This window comes from Panthera onca, chromosome A2 (assembly GCF_046562875.1).
Source record: "Panthera onca isolate mPanOnc1 chromosome A2, mPanOnc1 haplotype 2, whole genome shotgun sequence".
Taxonomy (NCBI): Eukaryota; Metazoa; Chordata; class Mammalia; order Carnivora; family Felidae; genus Panthera; species Panthera onca.
The window spans coordinates 60,196,111-60,219,086 of NC_138340.1; the positions used below are offsets into that span (position 1 = coordinate 60,196,111).

Genomic DNA, 22,976 nt, shown 5'->3' on the forward strand with positions numbered 1-22,976 from the left:
CGCAGGGCTCTGATACAGCCACAGCTTCCCAGCTCTTCCCTGTGGCCTTCACCCTGCTGCCACAGTTCAGTTCTGTTACAGTTATGACCCTGTCACTCAGCCCCTTGGCCAGTTCTGATCCTGGGCATACACCCAATAGATCTGTCCCCTCAAAACATACAAGAAATAGACAGGAATGTCTATGGTAGTATCATGCTTCAAAAACATCCAAAACTAATGCCCAGTATTAGAAGGCAGAAGATTGGTTTAGGTGGGGCAGAGGATGGAGGAGCCTACTCGGGGCTGAAAATGCTCTTGACCTGGATGGGGATTACACAGGTGCATTTATCCTGAGATGGTCATTCAAACTGTACATATAACACGTACAATTTTCAACACATCCATGATATACTTCAATAAAATACACATGTATTTTAAAATAACGAGGACAAAAATCAACAACCCCTCTGCACTCAGCATACAACTTGAGCAGAGCAGACAGCCCTTCTCACGGGCTGTCCGGCACCCCACCCCATGACCATGGCCAATTGCTGTTCCTCACTCCTTGCAAATGCCCACTCATTTGTCTGTATCTCTGCACACACGGATCCCTTTGCTTGGACTGTCTGCTCTCTCTCACATCATCCCAGAAACTATTATATTATCCTGTAAGGTCCAACTCCGACTGTCCTACTAACTGCAGATTCTTTGACTCCTCTGGGAAAAATGAACTGTTCCCTCTTTCTTCACAGGCAAATGTCTGTTCACTGCTCCACTCCCTTAACACTGGCTCGTGGGATGAAGCACCTGCCTCACCCCCTAAGCTACAAAAGCCGGGGAGGCAGAGACAGGTCTGTTTCTGCTCACCATTGCACTCCTGGGGCCTGAGAGCAGCTAACACAGAATTCAACAAGATATGCTGAATGAATAAACGAGGAACCAGATGAATGAATGAATTCATCTATCCTACTCTGTGCTCAGCTACCAGCTGCTCAAAAGCAGACACCCTGTCTGATTCATCTCTGATTCAGTGAAGAAAGACTACATACACTCTAACAATTACAACTGCTGTCACTGTCTCTGGTGCCCACGGGTCTACATAAACCCCCAAGAAGGCCTGAAAGGATACACATGACATGATAATAGAAGCTTCCTCCAGGGATGAGATTGAGGGCTGAAATACTTATTTTATAAAAAAGAGAAACATGGGCTCATGGGTGGCTCGGTTGGTTCAGCATCCAACTTTGGCGACTTCAAGCCCTGCATTGGGCTCACTGATACCAGCTTGGAGCCTGCTTGGGGTCCTCTTTCGTCTTCTCTCTCTGTGCCTGCACCCCCACCGCCACACTCAAAAATAAACATTAAAAAAAGAGAAAGGGAGAGAAACATTTATATATACCTTACTTGTGTATCTGACAAATAATTTTTTGAAAAAAAAAAAACTGAACTGATACTCTCTGGCCCCTTACTGGGCCCCAATCCCTGGACCCAACTATAGACTGACCCCAAACCCCATTAACAGAGAGACTCCTGACCCCAAATCTACAGTAGGTAAAATTATCACCTAACCAGTACTCTTGGGGCCAGCCCACTATGCCAGAGACAGCCACGAGGTGCCCCTGCCAGGAGGTTATCCCTGCTGCAGGCTCATGGGGCTATGAGGCCCCAGAATGTGGCAGCCTGGGTATAGTGGGAGCCAGGCCACCCTCCTATGTTATGGAATTTCCCCCTGGAACAGTGTTGACAAGGCCACATCCTGCACCACTGAGCGGGGGTGACCAGGGAGGTGGTGGTGCACGTGCAGGAGCCACGAAAACCTGAGTGCCCTTGACCTGGGAGTCACTGCACATTTGCAAACTGGAGAGAAAGAATGAGCTGTGTCTTCCAGGGCTGTTTTCTGTTCCTCCCAAATGCTGGGCCTCCCAAAGCTGGATGGCTCAAGGCCTGGATTTGCAAAGTTGCCCAAGTATGGTCTGGGCCTGCTTCCCAAGACATCCCCTTTTCTTCATGCTAGACTCCCAGATGGAGACTTAACACAGAGGTCAGGAAACGGCCCTCCAGTTGGACTTCCTCCTGGACTGGCCTCCTGTGTCACCCCTGCTGATGGTCGGGTACAATCCCGAGCCCTTCTTCCCCTGACATCCCATCCAATCTTCCAGACTCTGCTGAGATCCCCCAACTGACTGATATATAACCTCTCAGGCTGCAGCAACTGAAGGACATGCACTGTGGTGTAGGGGCTCAAAACCATGTTCCATGAAGTGGCCATGGAAGGTCAAAACAGAGACACAGGGCAGAGTCTTTCTCTGGAGAAGGGTCTTAGGAAGGGGGTGAGAGACTATTAGAGCAGCCCAAGGGGTGAAGCTCTGAGGTGAGAGAGACGGGGATCTAGGTTGCAAGCCCAAATGAATGCTTTCTAACAGCAAGTTGGCCAGTACACAAAGGGCTGCCCTAGCCCCAGGAGGGGTGAGTGTCCCATCCACTTAAGTCTGAAGGCAGAGTCATCAAGAGCCTCATCCAGAGACCAGGGGACAGGGTGGGTGTTGATAACCCTTCTTCAACTCACACACAGATGCACAAAGAATGCTGAACTGTCATCAGGAAGGAGATGCTTTGTGGAACTGAGGAAGGCACTGCACTAGATGCAATGTCCCCATGGGCTGCAAAACTAAATTTAAATTTAATTTCACTGATTAAAAAGCACCTTACAGGGGCATCTGGGTGGCTCAGTCGGTTGAGCATCTGACTCTTGATTTTGGCTCAGGTCATGATCCAGAGTCATGGGATCGAGCCACACATTTGGCACTGTGCTCACAGCAAAGAGCCTGCTTAGGATTCTCTCTCCCTCTCTCTGCCCCTCCCTCCCTCACTCACGTACACACATGCACACACTCTTTTAAAAAAAATATAATAAAAGCACATTACATAGCAAGATCCCATATATTTATGTTTACACATTCTTGATAGACACACACCACGATGTGGATAGACATTATGGGCACCCTTCCTTCTTCACTTGTGCATATTTGCTAATTTTTCTATCATACACTAACTCTATAAAAATGTTTAGGTAGACAGAGCAAACCCTCAATGATTCAAACAGCATTACGTGAACCAACCCCAGGGCATAAAGAGACCAGGAGAAGTGAATGCCAGAGTGTGTGCTCATTTAAGGGCCTCCCCACAATGCTTCTAATCAACAGAGACCACCACATCCCCACACTCGTCTGGGTCCCAGCCCAGGATCTGGACCTTGTCCCCTCACTGAAGAGCCCCACAAAGATTCTGGGGACTGGAGGGAACAGTGCCCATCACCCTTGGAGTCACAACACGAAGCACACTGGGTGTCTCACCCTCACAACCCAGTGAGGTTGGTGCATTCATTAGCCCCATCTGTAGATGGGGAAACTGATACGGGAGAAGCTAATGAATTCCCTCAAGTAGTAAGTGAATGGCAGAGGATTTGAACCCCTCCAGGCCCTGCCTGATGAATCTGGAAGGAAAATGGTTTGAGCTAACGTGGTTAGTGTGGGCTGACCTTGGAGAGGGTCGTCAGAAGCTTCTTGGAATTTCAGACACGAGGCCCCCTGGAGGATCCTCCTGCTGGCACCACTGAGCCCGGGAATCCTGGGCTGCACCCCGACTCAGGGCCTCTGGTGTCCCCTGGCCTATCATATCTGTGATGCCTAGGGAGCCTGGTTTCCCACCCCCCTCCCCCCAGGCCCCCAAATGCCTGGTACGCACTTGGATAGTGTTCATCACCAGGCTGGCTGTCAACATGCCCAAGCCTGAGAGTAGAATGGGCACCATGATCTGGCACATGATAGAAAAGACGGTCTCAGGGAAGACCCCATGGGGGGACCGGGTGAGTTCACAGCTGAAGCCTCGCAACTTCTTGCCCTGGAAGCAAAACTGCAGGTTCAGCTGGGTGACCACCATGATCAGGCTGCCAACCACGTTCACAGGAGCAAGACGTCCACTTGTGTCCTCTGTCGTCCTCCTGCACCAGGATATGCTTCCAAAGATGTGCACATAGGGAACACTGCCAGTGCCTTGAGCCGCTGGCAGGATCCCCGAATGCCCCTCAGCCAAGGGCCAGAGCAAGCAAGGAACAAAGGCCAGTGTGACTCAGAGCCTCATGTGGGGCCTTGGTGAACTCCTACTGTCTCTCCACCACCTGCAGATCAGGTTCTCCTCAGAGAGTAGCTGCTCTGTCATCCAGGACGTCCCTCAGCTATCAGTCTCTCACAGTGACCTTGATAGCATCCAGCCTTCCAGCCTACACTGGCTTGGGCTAGACCCAGGGAGACAGAACCACATGAGGCCTGACCTTGGTGAGGGACACAAAGAATCCTGACCACCTCTGCACACATTCCCCAGTTGCTTCTACTCTTGGCAGACAAGGGCCTGGAGAAACATCAGCCTAAAGGACCCACTCTTACAGCCCCCTGAGGAGTTTCATGCCTCAAGGTTGAGAGGGCTGCAGGTACCCAAGAAAGAAGCCACATCCTGTGATCATCTTGACTTCAGAATCCAAGGGCTCTTGACCATATGAAGAAGCTATGTTCACAGAGGAAATGCAGCCCTCTTTACTCTCAAGGGCCCAGAAAACTGACAAACACACTTGCAGGGGCACCTGGGTGGCTCAGTCAGTTCAGTGTCTGACTTTGGCTCAGGTCATGATCTGATCAGGTCATGATCAGGTCTGTGAGTTCAGGTCTGTGAATTCAGGCCCGGCGTTGGGCTCTGTGTTGACAGCTCAGAGCCTGGAGCCTGCTTCTGATTCTGTGACTCCCTCTCTCTCTTCCCCTTCCCTGCTCATGCTCTGCCTCTCTCTCAAAAATAAACATAGGGGCACCTGGGTGTCTGAATTTGGCTCAGGTCATGATTTCGCAGTCTGAGTTCGGGACTTGCATTGGGCTGTGCTGACAGCTTGGAGCCTGGAGCCTACTTTGGATTCAGTGTTTACCTCTCTCTCTGCCCCTCTGCCACCTATGCTCAGTCTCTCTCTCAAACATAAAATAAACATAAAAAAAATTTTTTTAAAGATGCTTCTGAAGAGACTCCACTCTCATCCATTACAAAGGTTAGACCAGCCCTGATACCCAGCTTACTGCCCCCTTCCAGAGAGTAGGCTTGGATATCACCTTTGACTACCAGCAAGTCTATTGTTGGGTGTGCGCTGGGCATTCCACAGGTAGCAGGGATGGAATGTCAGGCATGAGGGTTGGCTGGAACAGGGATCAAGGTCACAGCCAGAAGAAGCCCAAGGCTGAAGGTCAGAAGCACACTCACCTACTGACCCTGTGGGACTTCTCCTGGACCATGCTCCTGATATGAGCCTCAACTTCTGCTCCTGTTCCTAAACCAGGGCCCTCTTGGGCAACCTCCTGGTTCCCCTCTGTTGGATAGTCTATCCCACACTCAGGTCCCATCCCCTTAGCCTGGAGTTCACAATCTAGATCCTACTGACCTCCCCAGGCCTATCCACCTCTCTCCCAACTCCAGCCAAACTTCTCCAACAACTATTTTCCTCATGCCCCAAATATTCCTCTCTCTACATCTGTCCTCAAACAATTCATTTGCTCATTCATTCAATAGATATTTTTAAGCCCTTCCTTGGAGCCAGACATAACGAGCTCTAAACTTCTTGGACATTCTCCCATTGGGAGTTGGAGTTTCTGTCTCCTCCCTTCAACCTGTGACTGCTGGACCAGTAGAACACAGTGGAAGAGACACTGTGTCAGTCTGGTTCTTGAGAAACAGTCTCCGCTTCCCATCTCTTGAGATCCTCATACTTGAAACCCAGGTACCATGCTATGAGAAAGCCCAAGTAGTCACACAGAAAGGCCACATATGACTGTTCCAGCTGAGGATCCAGGTGACAGCAGCAACTGTCATGTCATGTTAGTGAGCTAGCCTGGATTGGGTACGATGCTTGGCAAGCCACCCCAGCAGATGCTGCACACAGCAGAATCCATTCTCACAGAGCCCTATTCGAACTGTAGATTCATGATCAAACTGAATGACTAGCTTTAAACAAGCCACTAAATGTGGATGCAGTGTGTTGCATAGCAATAGATAATTGGGACATCTGGGGAACCTCATCTCCACCCTTTACTTTTCTCATCTCAGAGAAACTAACAATTTCCAAACCTCTCTCTAGTCCAGACCCCTCCCCTGAGCTTTCAGGCTCTGTGTAACCCCTGTATAACTCAATTAGTCTTTCAAGTTTGTTCCTTCCAACTCCTCCCCCAAGCCTCTTGCCTCAATAAATGGTTCTGCCAGAAGCCCAAACTGCATTCTGAGTGCCCATTCCCCAACCAACTCAACCCCACATCCAGTCTACCAGTCCCCATGTCTTCCCCTCCTCTCCAGCTCATGGACACCACCTTCGCCATAGCCCTTAACTCCCTCCTAACCCTTTTGTCCACCAAAAGTAATACCTGCTCTTTAACATCTTATATTATGTCTTCAAGTCACCTGCTTGCCCAAATATCCTCAATAGCTGTCAACTCATTACCTGAGAGAGTTCAGATTTTGTGGCCAGACATTCAATGTCTCTCACAATTTGGGGGGGAAAGCATCCTTTTGAGCCCTCTTTCTGCCTAGTACATGATCATACACCGCATGCCTTAAAAGGAGCTTCCTGTGGACCCTCACATGGGCTGTGCCTATGTTCACACTACTCCCTCTGCATGTTCCATTCGCTGCTCAGGCCAAACTCTTGCCAAACCTCATGGCCAACTGAGGTGCCTTCTCATCTCTGAGGCCATTCCAGTGTCCTGGCCAGAGCCTAACATCTTCCCCAGAATTACCAAAGCTCTTTTTTGAACCTCTCTGAGGGAAGTCCACATATGCCTAATGACACAATGAAATGTACATACATCAACCCTCCCATCCCAAAGTGCACTCCTCTTGAGGTGGAGAGTGGTTGATTCATGGCCACAATCTTTCAGAGCAGGGGAAAGTATTCATTCACTTACTCCACAGATTAGTACTGAGGGCCTTATGTTTGCCAGACTCTTGGTCTAAGTGTTGTGGTACATCTGTTAGCTGAACAGCACATACTTAGAGCTTTTCAGTGTGGCAGATAATCATAAAAATGGAAATGTAATTATGACCTGTGATAAGTGCTCTGAAGGAAACCCAAGGAATGGGAGCAAGAAATGAGGATCAACCAACCATACACAGCACCCAACGACCTGCAAATGAAGGAATGAACAAATGAATGAAAGATCTTCATTCCCTTGTGTACCCATCTGTGCCTCTCACTGCCCTTTCACACTGATTTCATGTTCAATCACCAAACTCTCAAAATATCTCTAGGATATCCAGCAGGAAGTAAACCAGTTTTGCAGATGAGAAAACAAAGGCCCTGAGAGGGTTTACCCAAGACCACACCCCAAGTCAGTATCAGAGGCAAGACTAAGACCCTCAGCTCCCAACTCTGGGGGCAGACTGCCTCCACCACCCTCCATGCTCTCTGTTCCACACCCTTCTCCTGTCTGATGCTGCCTGCATCTGTGGTTTGGGTTCCTGTGTTCAAACAAGAGTCTGAACCAGGAGGAGGCAGACACAAATGGCATATTTCAGAGAAAAGAGTTGAGAAGTTAATTGGTTTCAGACAGAAGCACTCTGGGCTGGGCTGGTTTCTCTGGACACTGACCACACGGCTCCCACAGAACTCAGCTGGAGGGACCCCCAACAAGCGATTGCTTTCTTCTGACTTCAACAACTCCTGTGATTTAGTTTTGAATGTGGTCAAACATCCTAATACAATGTATAATCATACACAGTGGGCCTTGAACCATTCTCATCAGTACAGAAGATATGGAAACAGACAATAATTTACATAATTCCATATAGAAAGAGATTTCTGATTAAGTAAGTTCTTAATTATTAAAAAATATTTCTAATTTCTGTTTAAAAAACCAAATGAGAAATTAAGATAAATGCACACACACATAATACACACACACGCAAGTAGTGAAGTTCAGAAGGATAGTCATCAAGATGCTAAGAGTGACTACCGTTGAGAAGCAGAATTTAAAATGACCTTTATTTTATAATGTTCTAACATTCTATTGTGATTACTTGCTTTTATAACCATCAAAACATAAACTGTCACCAAAAATAAATAAAAGATGTCATTACATGAGAAAGATTACTTTCCCATACAACTTGAGAACAAAATACGTCAACATGGTTTACTGGGTCAGAATCCAGAAGATCAGGAATGTAATTTTAAAAATAGCTAGCACAGGAGAAAAGCTCAAAGACCTTGAACTAGATTCTGGGGCTGCACTGAGCAGCAGATGGAATCTGGGTCAAGCATTAGGTGGTTTCCCGGATGACCATGAACAAGGCCCTGCCCCTGTACAGGCCTCTAAACTCTAAACATGAGAGGTGGGACTGCATCAGTGGTTTTCAGTCTACTCTGCCATCAGAATGACCTGGGAGCTCCTGAAATGTGTAGCCCAAGCCCAAGCCCAGACCAAAGAATCAGGATCCCAAGGCCTGCAGCATGACCTACTCATCTATTCCAACCCCCTTGATTCTTTGGGAGTGTGTCTTTGGAGGACAATTAGGAAGGCCTGCAGAGGGTGGGCAGAGAGCGTTGGAATGCACATCACCATTCCTGGCTTTCATTTCTGATTCTTCAGTGGGAACTGGGTGTCTTCCCAGAAGCACACCTTCTAAATGGCCTCCTATTCCTTTCATGGTCATCTTGAGCCTGGGCTGGTTCTGAGCCAAAATGCCAATCTTAAAAGGCCTGAATTCTTCCTCATCCTGTTAAGGTCTCAGAGATCAAGCTGATTACATTCTCAATAATGGAGGGCTTCTTTACTTCCCGCTTCTGATGTCGCTGGCAGAACCCACCCACAGGTGAAAACACAGAACCAGAGCACTCATGCCTACCCAGGGTTGGCTGTCTTCAAGCACTTTCTCCAAGCAGCTCCTTCATGTCACTCAGGCATTCTGGGACCTCCCTCTCCAAGGTTGAGACACAGCTGGCCTTCTTGCCTCATAGCTCTTTCTGCTAACACTGACTAATGCATCTGCTACCCTCCTTGCTTGACTGTGATGCTGTGAGAGTGGAGCCTGGCTCTTGTATCCCCCACAGGGTTCAGCATAGTGCTGGTCCTCTCTCCCCCACTGCTGACACACACGTGTTGCATTAATGAGTGAAAAAACAAATATATATAATCATAGAAACAAAGAAAAGAAGAAACCCAATCAGCCTTCTGTAGGTTGAGTGGTGTAAGGCCCTAAAATTATTATGATCTGCTGCCTTGACATGTGGTAAAACCAGGAGGGCCTCACAGGGTCTACCTGCAACTTCCCCTCCCCCTCTTCTCCAGTGGACAAGGTCCCCTAGTCAAGCAACGGTCCTTACCAAGGGGACCAGGCACAGTTCCCACTTATCCCTGAGTAGGGGGTTTTAGTTCCTGCCGGCCCACAGAATTATTCAAACAAGTCAATCACACCTTCCAATGAGAACTGGGGCAACTCATGCTATTGCTACTATAAAGCCTGCCTCCTGCAACCCCTCATGGTTCACTCTGCTTTCCAGTGCAACCCTGCGTGTCCCTGGGTGTGAGTTTGTGTGACCGATAAACTGTGATTTCCTCAGTCTAGTGTTGGGGTCATGTGTTTGGCCATCTCCATATGCTAGGGTGGAAACCCCTCCTTCACCAACAGAATAAGGAGAGGGTGATTGCAGCAGCTGGCATCACAAACAGAACTGCCCAGCTCTGATAGAAGACGCCTGGTCAGCTTTCACTGTAACTGCTCTTTGCTGCCTGACTAGCTCCTGACATGGCCAGTGCTGCCTGGGATGGAGCCACTAACTGCTGGCCAGCTTGTGCATTATTAGCCTGTTCCATGTCCCACTGTCTCTCCCGGGTAATGCCATCTCCTCCCATCACCAAGGCAAGAACTATTGCCAACTGGCCATAGCCCAGCAGGAGGCACCTCAGGGCAATCTGTATCTGGCAAGTGCTCTGTGGCACTCCTGCACCTAGTCTGAATTATAAATTAAACTGCCAAGATGGGACCCCATGGAACACCCCCCTCCACCCAGCTAAAAATAAAATAGTTAACACAGCCCAATGTAAGCTAACACAGGGTCTTCAAGGTTTGAAATTTATCATACAAGACCTACTTGGTGATTACCCCCACTGCTTCTCCTTTTAAAAGTCCAATTTGGCCTGCTCTTAAACCTGGAAAGAACCTGCCACAGGGTGAATGACTGCATCCTTCATGCTCTGGTTCCATCCACTGTGGCCCCATACACAACATCCAATGTAACTGAAATTACTGACTCCCCCTGATCAGCACCAGTAAGGATTTTGCTACTATAGATTGGGCTAATATTTTCTGTTCAATGCCTATTTCCATACCCTCTTAGGCGCAGGTGACCTTCAACTCTGAACGGACACAGTAGACTTTCCAGGTTATCACGGGGTACCTCAACCAGCTCTGGCACGCACGGTCTTGCAGGCAACATCTTAACTGCATGCACCTTTCTCAAGGAGCACAGGTCTAAAGTTGCATTATGATGTCCTCCTCCAGGGAGACTCATGTGACACATTCACTAAAGGCAAAACACTCAGAAGCTCACAAAGAGAGGATGGGCCATTACTCCACATGTGGGGCAAAGCCAGACACCTTGGCAAATTCCTAAAAATTATTTTGGTAAACCGAGGGCAACTCCATCCTTGACACTATCAGAAAACAGCCATTGACTCTCAGCACCCACACTGTTAATAAACTGTTCATAGAAGCCCAACACCTTGTAGTCCTTTTTGAATTCTGGAGGCAACACAGTCCTCCTCTGCACATTTGACTTAGTCCATTTATGCTGTCACTTGCAAAGGAGGCTGTTTTAAACAGATACCTCCAACAAAAGGCTCTAGAATCTGTCCAAATTAAAGTCAACAGGCATTGCTATCAGTGCCCTCAAAAATTCCTTCACTGACAAAGCATTAGCAACCTCCTCTTATGCTTCTTGGAGTCCTGGACCACACACCTATAATGGATATATGTTGCCCAAGAAGCCCTTGGGTGCAAGAAAATACCCTCCTTGCCTAACTTTACACCAACTGAGCAGCAACTGCTGGCTACATACTGGGCTCTCCTGGAAAGGGAGGCTCTCACAGACCCTGGCCTGTGACCCTCCCTACGCAGCAGACCACTGAGCCTTGGGAGGCATAGCTACTGAGGACTCAATACAGGATAGAGTCAAACTTGGACTCTCTGGCATATGCCACTACAGAAGGATGCCTCCTCTGTCCTTCCTTAGTCCCCTGCCAGATGCTACCATACCAGAAGAGGTCACCCCTCCCCCAGTCCCCTTGGCTATGTAGGGAGCCCCCTTGACATTAACCTAGTGAACAGCAATGGACTTTGTATACTTTATGGGTGGTATGACCACCATACTACATCATGGAGCTCAGTGGAATGTTTATGTCCCTGATAAAGGAAACAACTCACCCAACAGTCAGCAAAAGTGGCCAAATTTAGGCTGCCATTTTAGCACTGGATGCTCTGGCCAGAAAATGGTTCCATCTGCAACTTTTTACAAACTCTTGGGCCACTGCCTAGGAGCTGTTCCAAAACTTTTACGCTAAGGAACTAGGGCACTCTTGCCTCAGAGACACCCAAAATATAGGTCAAAATCACAGATGTCTTCACATGCACTAAGGACACAATACAAAGCCTCACCAGGACACTGCTTGTCCTCCTTATTTTCCAACATTACAGGTCGTGGCCAGCCCTCATTTTGCTTCTGAGGACACACAGTGCTAGCTCTACAAGAAGGACTCAATAAACTCCCACCTCCTCTGCAGACCCTGAGCAGCCAGAAGAATTGAGAGGCACACTGGTCTCCTCAAACTTAAGCTATAAGGTGAAAAATAAGCCCCAGTGGGGGTTGGAGGTTGATTAATGTGGTATTGTTTGAGTTTTTTCTTGTTTTTTTTTTTTTTCTTGAGAGAGAGAGAGAGAGAAAAGAAGAAGAAGAAGAAGAAGAAGAAGAAGAAGAAGAAGAAGAAGAAGAAGAAGGGGGAGGAGGAGGAGGAGGAAGAAGAGGAGGAGGAGGAGGAAGGAGAAGAAGAAGAAGAAGAAGAAGAAGAAGAAGAAGAAGAAGAAGGAGGAGGAAGTAGAGGAGGAGGAGGAGGAGGAGGAGGAGGAGGAGGAAGAAGAAGAAGAAGAAGAAGAAGAAGAAGAAGAAGAAGAAGAAGAAGAAAGGAGGAGGAGGAAGGGCTGAGGGAGAGAGAATCCCAAGCAGGCTCCACACTCAGCGCAGAGCCCAACATGGGGCTTGATCCCACATTCTGGGATCATGACCTGAGCTGAAATCAAGAGCTGGACGCTCTTAACTGACTGAGCCAGCCATGCACCCCTGGCACTGGTTTTAATCTGGATTTGTGCTCCTGGGGATACATGCTATCTGCACCCCAACACAAGCCCCTCCACTACCTTTATTGGCTGCAATGGGGAACCCTTATAAGTTCACCAGGGGGCCCTCTCCCTCCAGGTCAAGAGACTGCTTCACTTGCTGGGGGGGGTGAGGGGGTTCTTTACCTGCTCCCTAGAAGTCCCAGTCACCACCACGATTTAAGTTGGTGTCACGGCATCATGGGGTCAATGTGGTATGAGGCCTAAAACTAGCAGTATTATGTGTTGTGACATGGGGGGAAAGCAGGAAGGCCATGAGGAACCTAACCATAAGTTCCACCCCGCTCTGTTCCCACAACCCTTCCTATCCCTGAGGAGCGGGCTCTGTCTGCTTCCCTGCCGGCCTGTGAAGGAGCCAGGCACACCCTTCTTCAGAAACAGGGGTGGTGGAGGGTTCCCCCACCGATAGCACACAGTGTTCCCCAAGCCCATGCAGGCTCACTCTGCTCCCAAGCGCTCCTTTCTGAGGGCCCTTCACAGCATCTGCTGTCCCCCTCTCAGGTTAGGAGTATATGTAATAACTAATGACCTGCTGTATTTCTCAAGTCCAAGGCCGGATGCCCTATATTCGACCATCCCCACAGCTCAACGATGGGAATCTATCCCTCATCAAGGCTGGCCTCATACCCTGTGGCACTCAGTCCAGGCTTCACTCCCTTCCCTCACATAACTCTCCATGCCCTTGCTTCTCCCCTCCCATCAGCCCCTTGCCATCCTGCCTTTCTAGAGGGCTCCGTGTCTTTGCTAAGGCACCATCCCTGCCAGACCCTTCTTCCTCTTTACCCCCACTCCACCTCCATGGGGCCCACGGTTCCTGACCACTCTGCAAACCAGCATGATGTCTGTGGACCACCAGTTTGAATTTCTGCTACATGTAATACAAAGAGATCAGATTCATCACAAAGAATGGGGTTCTTTCTTCTTCCTATATACACATTCCCAAAACCCTGTCATATATGCTGCCCTGTGTGGGCACCCAGGGGGCTGGAGAACTATATGAGCGGCAGCTTCTGTTTCTAAGGAGGACACTGGCATAGAGCCTTAAAAGAAAGAGTATTAATCTCACTACATACACAAACAAAAATAAATAAAAAATAAACATATGCACAACATAAACCATCAAAAGCAAAGTCAACAAATAGAAAAATGAGAAACATATTTATAATCCATATCACAATTAAAAGGTCAATTCCCCTAATATATAAGAAGCCCTCAGGTGCCAGTAAAAGGATAACCACTCCATAAAAATACAGGCAAAGAATAGAAGCAAACATCCAAAGATATTCAACTTCACTTGCTAATGTAAGAAATACAAATTGCACTACCCAGCAGGCAGCCCTGGAGAATGATGTCTAAGGATCCCTGCCTCCTCTACTGACACTGGGTATAATCCCTTCCCCTGAAACGCGGGCTGAACTCAGTGACTTGCTTCCAGCCAAGAGAAGAAAGATGTTGCTTCTGTGGTAAGATTTACAAAAGGTGGTTTCTGTCTTGCTAGCGGACTCTATTTCCTTCTCAGACTGCATGCTTTGATGATGCTGCCATGTTGGAGATGTCCAGTGAGGAAAGAACTGAAGGTGGCCTCTGGGTAACATCCAGCGAGGAACTGAGGCCCTCAGTCCAACAACCTGCTGGGAGCTGAATCCCTCCCACAGCCTATGAGCGCCCTGGGATGATGCCACAGCTGTGGCTGACGTCTGGACAGCAGCTTCCTGAGAGATATGGAAGCAGAAAACCTAGGTCTCCTGGATTCTTGGCCCATGGCAGCCACGAGGTAATAAGTGAGTACCATTTTAAGCTGCTAAATTTGGGGATGACATGTTTCATAGTGATAGAAGCTAATACAGTGTACAAGGAAATGCAATTTTCCATCTATCAGATTGTTAAAGATCACAGAGTTTGAAAATAAACTATGTTGCTAAGTATTGGCAAGCAGGCATCTCCCTATGGTGCTGGAGGAAGTATAATTGGTCCCACCCCAAGGGTAAGTGATTCGGTGATATATCTATCAAATGCATGATGTTTTGACCCAGCACTTGTACTTGCAACATGTACCCTACTCATGTACTCCAGCATGTAGCAAACATCAAGATTATTCACTGCAAGGGCCTGTAGGGGACTCAGTAGGTAAGTCATCCTGACTCCTGAGTTTGGCTCAGGTCATGATATCATGGTTCAGGAGTTCAAGCCCCAAGTCAGACTCTGTGCTGAGCGTAGAGGCTGCTTGGGGTTCTCTGTCTCCCTCGCTGCCCCTCCCCTGCTCTCTCTCTAAATAAACAAATTTAAAAAGAAAGATTATTCACTGCAGCTTTCATTAGTAAGACTATTTTAAGGTGTTGTTATGAGCTGAATCATGCACCCCTCCCCCAAACTGCAGTCTTAACCCCCAGCACCTCAGAATGTGACTGTATTTGGAGACAAGGCCTTTAAAGTGGTATTAAATTAAAATAAGGTCACAAGGGTAGGCCTTAACCCAATATGACTGGTGTCCTTACAAGAAAAGGAAATTTGAATGTAGACATGCACAAAGGAACAACCATGTAAAGAGACACGGAGAAGGTGGCTATCTGCATGCCTCACAGAGAGGCCTCGGAAGAAAGCAGCCCTGAGGACACCTTGATTTCGGACTTCTGGCTTCCAGAACTGAGAGAAAATAAGTCTCTGTTGTTTAAGCTGCCCGATCTATGGTCCTTTGATATGGCTGCCCTAGCAAACTAATAATTAAGTTTAAAAACACATCAGAAAAGAAATGGTTAAATAAATTCTGGTATATTTGTATAATGGAATACTGAACAACCATTTCTAAAAAAGGAAACTTTTAATGTATCTATAAAGAATATTGTAAAGTGAATATATTGTGTAGTGAATATACTGTATAGCTATACTGTGAGGTGAAAACACCAAAAGTCAAGAGTTTGTATATGCCAAAACTTGAAAAAAAAGTGAGCAAAATATACAGAGACAGATGAACAGATATAGATATTTGTTTGTATGTGCATAAAATATCTTTAGGAGAAAACAAAACCAACTGGGGCCCAGTGGCTGCCTTGGTATAGACTGGGGACCTTGTCCCTGTGCATATTTGTGAACCTTTTACATTCTGAACCACAGCCTCTTTTCTCAGGGAGTTCACATTCAAGCCAGGGAGAGCATCAGATCCTGCACATGGTAAAAGGAAATGGCAAATATCCCAACATCTATAGAAGGTGACATGCTGGTGAGGCTAGCACCTCAAGAAAGGCTCCATGTAAGGCTGTCCATGTGAAACGGGGTGGGAGGGATGATGGGAGGCCTCTTCCCTCAGGGTTGGTGGGAAAGAAGGCACAGGGAGGGGGCAGTCTAAGTGAGGCTGGGGGTTACCACACAGCTGACTAAAGCCAGCACCACTGGACAGAGCAGACAGAGGTCTGTCCAGTGGTGCTGGCTTTAGTCAGCTGAGCCAGTGTGGCACCACTGACTGTTTTCACCTTCCCGACAGAACCAACTGTACACAGGAACCCATCCACAGGGCAGGGGACCTTCTCCTCTTCTCAGCTCAATCAAGCCAAGCCAATCATGGCCATTCCATTCTCTTTCCCAATTTTTGGTTTTGAAATAGGACATGCTCAAATCTGCCAATGAGAAGTTGAACAGTTGTGTTGGGGATAACCAGGAAAGGTTCCCTGTGCTTAAGGAGGAACCAGGCGTAACTGGTGGCTCAGTCGGTTAAGCTTCTGACTCTTAGTTTCAGCTCAGGTCATGATCTCACAGTTTGTGGGATTAAGCCTCACATTGGGCTCTGCACTGACAGCGAGGAGCTTGCTTGTGATTCTCTCTCTCTCTCTCTCTCTCTCTCTCTGTCTCTCTCTCTCCTTCTCTCTTCCCCTCCCTGCTCACTCTCTTTCCCTCAAAATAAATGAATAAACTTTGGAAATGAGTAAGAAAAAGGAGAAGGAACCAGAGCAGAAGACCGATTTTTCTCCCTCTGGATATGATGGGGCTGTAAGGCAAAGCCAACTTTGGCTGCTGACTCGGCAGGAACTTGGAAAGATCCTGGTTCCTTGGAGTCATTGTGGGCCGGTTATGGTAATACTTTCCAAGCCTGGAATTACCCATCTTGGAAATTCCATTTTGGGAGATGACAGACTTCCTTCTTATTTAATCTACTACAGGTGTTTTTTCTGGTATGTGTGGCTGAAACCATCCTAACTGATACAGCCAAGGTGAGCTCAGGATGTCTGGATGCCAGTTTGCGGAGTTTGGATTTTATTCCACAGTCAGTAGAGAAATCAACAGAGGTTTTAAAATTCAGATCTGCAAGGCACCTGGGTGGCTCAGATAGTTAAGCTTCTGACTCTTGATTTTGGCTCGGGTCATGATCTCGTGATTCATGGGTTCAGCCCTGCATCGGGCTCTGTGCTGACAGTGTTTAGCCTGCTTGGGATTCTGTCTCTCATTCTCTCTCTCTCTCTCTCTCTCTCTCTGCAAACATGCAGGTCTCTTTGTCCCTCCCCTGCTTGCTCTCTCAAAAAATAAACTTAAGAAAATAAAAATAATAAAAATAAAATTCAGATCTGCATCATGGAGTTCCCCCTGAGATGGCAGTTAGGCCATGACCTTCATGTGGATCCAACAAACACATGAAAAAAACTGTAGAATGGGTATTTCTGCCTAATTTTATCCTCTTGAATTGTTGCACTGACAGAATATCAATGACAACAGGAGTTAACAGCAGTTAACCTTCACTGCCTAGTGCCAGGCCCTGTAACTTCCACTTCACAGACCTCATAACAAACTTCTGGGCTCATTTCTAATATACAGAAGAGAAAACAGGGGAACAAAGAGCAACTTGTGTAAGTAACAAAAGTCGGACTCAAACCCAGTTAGACTAGCTCCAGAGTCTGGACTCTCAAGCAATTCAGCTCACTATTATACTGACTCTCCCTATATAATCTATAAACCTGTGTGTATACACTCTAAACCAATGTGTGTATGTTTAGGGGGTTGATATATATGGATGCATATATAAATATATAAGTGTGAGGTGTGTGTGTGTGTGTGTGTGTGTGTCTGTATAGGGGGGTCCCAGTGACACCATACTGACATAACATTCAATAAAATAGGCATCTTGCAAATCAGTGGTATTGAGAATGGACTGCAGGGAACAGCACCTGAAGTAAGTAGGGCGGTGAGGAGGCTGGGACACTGAGGTGCTCCAGAGGCTACCGCAGTGCTGACTAACCATGTCAAGAAAAATGTGGACTAGGTCACCAGGAAAAAGGAGAGGGCTGAGGGGTCTGGAGGGCACAGAGAGACCAAACATGCAGGCAGGGACTGAATCAGACTGGGATAGGCACTCTGGTTTAAGAGACAGCCATCCTGGGGCCAGGCAAGGTCCAGGTGGATTCTGGGAGTGAGCTGGTGGTCACTGGTGTTGTGACGTCATGAGGAACTAGACAGCTGGGTACTGGAAGGGTCTTTGAGAACTCCAGACTGGAGCAGGGCCAGGCAGGTGGTGGAATGCAGTGGGATGGTGGGGACTGTGGCAAATCAGAGAACATGGCCGCCTGGAGGCGGCTGCAACCATCCACTGTGCAGTGAGAGAAAGTGGGGCCAATTATGCGAGAGTTGCCAAGTTTCAAGACAAAACAGAAATTCAGACTTTTACATAAAATCTCTTGATTTTAGTATTAGTTTAAAAAGAATTTAGGGGCGCCCGGGTGGCTGTCTGTTAAGCATTCAACTTCAGCTCAGGTCATGATCTTGTGGTCCGTAAGTTTGAGCCCCATGACAGGGCTCTGTGCTGAGAGCTCAGAGCCTGCAGCCTGCTTCAGGTTCTGCGTCTCCCTCTCTCTCTCTGCCCCTCCCCTACTCACACTCTCTCTCTAAAATAAAAAAAACATTAAAAAAAATTTAGGGGTAGGTGACTCAGGCAGTTAAGCATCCAACTCTTGATTTCAGCTCAGATCATGATCTCATGGTTAATAGGTTCAAGCCCCACATCAGGCTCTGAGCTGACAGTAGGAAGCCTGCTTGGGATTCTTTCTCTCTCTATGCCCCTCCCCACTTGCTATTTCTCGCTCTCAAAATAAATAAATAAACTTAAAAAACACTTTTTAAAAATTTAAACCACCAGTCTTACTGCTAAGTGGTAGAACTGGGACTTAAATCCATGAGGGGCAGGGCCTAGGTCACCAGGCACAGAGCCCCTGGAGCACTGAGTGAGGCACAGGCCAGGAACTGTCACACACATCAGCCCTGCTTCTCCCAGTCTGCCTCACTCTAGACAGCCTTTGATCTCCGCTGACTGCTAACTACTAGGAGAGATCTAGCCAGTTATGACTTAGAATATTCTTAGGGACTATACCTTTCCAGGAAGGACTTCTGAAGACCACACTGATAAAAGGAATGACAGTGTGGCCAGTCATGACTTAGAATATTCTTAGGTACTATGCCCTTCCAGGGAGGACTTCTGAGACCATACCAATGAAAGGAATGACAGTAGAAGAACAAGAAAGTCAGGGTACATTGGTAACTTTTTTGTCTGATGGGTAACTCCCAGTTCCTCACTCTGTGGCATTTCGGTAGGGCTGCAAATCAAGGCACCCTGCCTCCCCTCCAAGAGTGATGACAATGTAGTCAGCGAGCCAGAGAATGTTCTCCCTCAGGGAACAGAAACTGGAACAGGAGTGGACACCTGACATCAGCATCAATTTTTAGAGACTGATGTAGACATTGACAAAGAAGTCTCTCTTTTTTCTAAGAACGCATGTATTAAGTTGAAATTAAATGCCAAGGGCCATCTTCCCCTCTATGTATAGAATCCTACCTGAAAATAAATCATAGATGAGTGTCAGAGAAAAAGCCAGCATCCTGCTAATCATTTAAGCACCTAGATCATGCCATGCCTGAAATCTAACCCCTTACATATTTCAATTATATGACCTAATAAATTGTCTTTTTAAAGCTTAACCTGGGTTAATTTTAGTCTCTGCCACCAGTAAATAAAAGAATCTTTCTCAATTTATAGAAAAATGGTATTTAAGGAGAGGACGTCCTGTCCCTTGTCCCTCAAGCTGGATTCAAAGTGTAAAGGCCTACTCTTCAGGTATGGCATTCAACAGTGCCCCCAACACCACCATTCCCATTTATTTCCCTCTTACCTGGAAATAGTTCAAAAGCATACCAGCCCCAGACAGTCCCAGTCCTGCAAACATGAAGGGCACCATCACCTGAAGGCCAATGGACAAGGCAGTCTCCCTGCTGAACTCAGACCCCAGTGGTTTAGAGACCACCCTGTGGCTCTCAGACACACTCGGGAATCCATCTTCTGAGGCTCCAGAGAGTCTTCCAGGGCTGAAGGCGTGTGGCAGAGCCAGCTCCTCTGGCTTCCGCTGTCGGGTCTCTGTCCCATCCATGTGAGCAGAGCTGAGCCCCTGGCAGCCTTAACCTGGGAGGCACAAAGCAATAGTGGCTGATCAGAGGAGTTCCTGACCCCCATAGGACTGATACCCTGTAAGCCCTCAGGCCCTTCTGTCCAGCAGAGGCTGGCATCATTCTACCCCATCAATAGCCCCTCGCTCAGGGACTGCTGAGCCACACGGTCTCCTGCAACCCCAATTTAAACAGTTTTTATTTAATATGCACGTTTGAGAAAAATAAAATATCACAGAAGAGAGCACTCAATATTTACGAATTTGAGTCAGCAAAACTGGTGGTATAGGTGGAGGAAAATTCTTTCCTCCAGAGAAGAACAAGATACCTAGCAAAAAATGTCAGAATCCAGTTTTTCAGAACTCTGGAAATTCACCAAAGGCTTGGAGCAATGCAGGAGTATTTATTAAAAAAAAAAAATGCTGAATCCTCAGCAAGAACAGCCACACTGTTGTGTCCATGGTGTTTGTGATATTTTTACTGTGCCTTAGTCCCACCCCCTGCTCTGCAGCACCCTTAAAAACCAACAGCCTGGAAAGAGCAGAATGGGCTGGAGCTCTTTCAAAGCCTCATTCTCAAAGGACTATCACTATTTGACCTATCAGGTGGTTCACCGCAAAATGCCACTTACAGACTCTGTATTTCACCTGACATTAAAAAAATTTTTTTTAACATTTCTTTATTTTTGAGAGACAGAGTGCGAATAGGGGGAGGGACAGAGAGAGGGAGACAGACCCGAAGCAGGCTCCATGCTGTCAGCACAGCACCTGACTCGGGGCTTGAACCCATGAACTGTGAGATCATGACCTGAGCCCAGGTCAACAGCTCAACCAACTAACCCACTCAGGTGCCCCTCACCTGACTTATAAAATTCACATAGTGTAAAAAACCTTTTCCCTGGGGGATATTTGTTGAAAACAATTATAAGCACTTCAAGCTGCCTAAGGCAGTGGGTAATAGCTGGGGTAAATAATACAGAAACCAAAAGCCTAAAAGGAAAAGCTGGGGAATGAGATGCCTAAATTCTGAAAAGTTCCTAAAAATCCTGGGAATCTAGAAGGCCACTCATGGTGAGCTGGGCATATGCTCAGGAAAGAGCTGAGAAGGCTCGAAGCTCTAACCCCCAGCTGATCTGGAGGCTCTGCATAAGCAGACGTGAAGACTAAGGCAGGGCTGTGAACGACAGCACTATGTACTGAAGGTGTGCCCCAACATGCACACAGAGCCTCCAGGCAAAGACTGGGGGATTCATCACTTCCACACACGGCATTCAAGGAAATCTCTAACTAAGCATTACCTGACCACAGAGCAAAGTCCTCAGGAGCTAAGTACAACACAGAATACAAACCAAAGAAGTCATTTAGAAAGGTCGCTAAACCAACAACAGCTACAGAAAGCAGCAATAACAGACCCTCAAAAAGACACTGGCCCCTGAGATCTCCAGCCCTGCTCCAGCCACACCCTGGAAGTTGGCTGGCCTGCACAAGACAGAAGCTTGAGGAATCAACACGTGGACCGAGCCCAGGGGTTTGGATGCAACTCTGCCAGCCCTTGACCCTCACTGGTGTCATAGCCCTCATCTAACTTCTTACTGTTGGGCTGATAGAGACTGCACCAACAAGCTGGACATGGGACAAAAGATGCATGCTGGATCTCACATACCTCCTCTGGATGGGAGGACTATTAAGCATTGCCTGTATATTATGATAACCTCTCTCACCCTTACAACTGTTGCTTACCCACTTTGTCCCCAGAATTGTTATATGGCAATAAGGGAGTCAAGGGCATTCAGCGTCTTCACCTCCCTCCACAAAGATTGCTACAAGGGAAAAACACCCACTCTCTGTCAGTTACCTGGTGCCTCAAGGACTAAGTATTGGACTGTAGAGATAACCCAAAATGTCAGGCCCATGTCACAACAAGGGCCTCCAGAGAGGGAAGCTTGCTACATTTACCTTCCTCAATGGAGGAATCTCGGGCAGGGAAGGGATACAGGACAGGGCCCTTCAAAAGGTTATAAAGGATACCCAGAACGGGGTAATATAAGCCATAAAGGTGACCACTCCCCCGGCAGCCTACCAGGGTTTGAGCCTTTCAGCCCTCAATCAGATGCTTACCAATTCCCCACTCCAACATTGGACTAACACTACCTTACCAGTCCTCCATAAAATAGATAATCACACCCAAACCTGCTGGATGTGCTTCCCCTCAGCAGGAGGGCTTACTTAGCCACTCCTATCCCTTTTACCTAGGAAGCTCCTGAAAATCTCAAAACCAACATTTCTGTCTTAATTGGACCCCTGGCCACTGGGATCCATCTCACAAATGCCAACAATCTAATCTGTCCCTGAAAGTATGAATGGTACCTCTCTATACGGAAGAAATATAATCTTAAAGAGGAATACAACCCTATGTTCAACCCCTGGGGTGTTCTATCTATGTTCTAATTCGGCCTACCAATGCTTACAGGCCAAATGGACTCAGAGATGTTATTCCATCTTCCTAACCCCAGAGATATGCGTATACACTGAAGATCAGCTCCTAACAACTTTTAGCCCCACCGCCTGGACTAAATGGGCAATCCTGCTACCCATTCTGATAGCAGCAGGAATTGCGACAGGACTAGGAACTGGAATAGGGGGCATAGGTTCATCCATAGGACTATACCATAGACTATCTCAAGAGCTAAATGAAGACATGGAACAGGTGGCAGATTGTCTGGTAACCTTACACAGCCAAATAAACTCTCTGGCAGCAGTGACCCTCCAAAACAGGTGAGCCCTGGACCTCCTCACTTCAGAAAAAGGAGGGACTTGTATCTTTCTGGGGGAGGAATGTTGCTATTTTGTAAACCAGTCAGGAATAGTTACAACTAAGGTTAAGGAACTCAAGGAAAGAATTCAACATAGACAACAGGAAAATATCAATCAATGGAAAGGATGGGATCTCACAGACTGGGCATCCTGGCTTCCTGCCCTGGTAGGGCCCCTCCTCTCCATAATTTTACTTGTATCCATTGGCCCCTGTATACTGAATGCCATGGTACGTTTTATTGAAAACACTGCTGCTTGCCAAAGTACTCCAAGCGTTCTGAGAGTACCAACCTGTATATTTTAGCC

General features: G+C 47.3%; 1 protein-coding gene across 11 annotated transcripts in view; it reads right to left on the reverse strand.

The window, feature by feature from the left end:
- Positions 1-22,976, reverse strand: part of SLC41A3 (solute carrier family 41 member 3) — a 95,172-nt gene that overhangs the window by 58,437 nt on the left and 13,759 nt on the right. For 7 of the 11 annotated variants that reach the window (XR_013554072.2, XM_078442649.2, XM_078442652.2 and 4 more), the window contains one exon: positions 19,587-19,873. Coding sequence is in view for 9 of the 11 variants with exons in the window: in XM_078442649.2 (XP_078298775.2) it covers positions 19,587-19,841 (255 nt within the window). In the remaining 2 variants the exon portion in view is untranslated. Of the gene's footprint in view, positions 1-3,723; positions 4,467-19,586; positions 19,874-22,976 lie in introns of those variants that run through there. The other 4 variants (XM_078442651.2, XM_078442648.2, XM_078442654.2 and 1 more) reach the window with 3 other exon arrangements.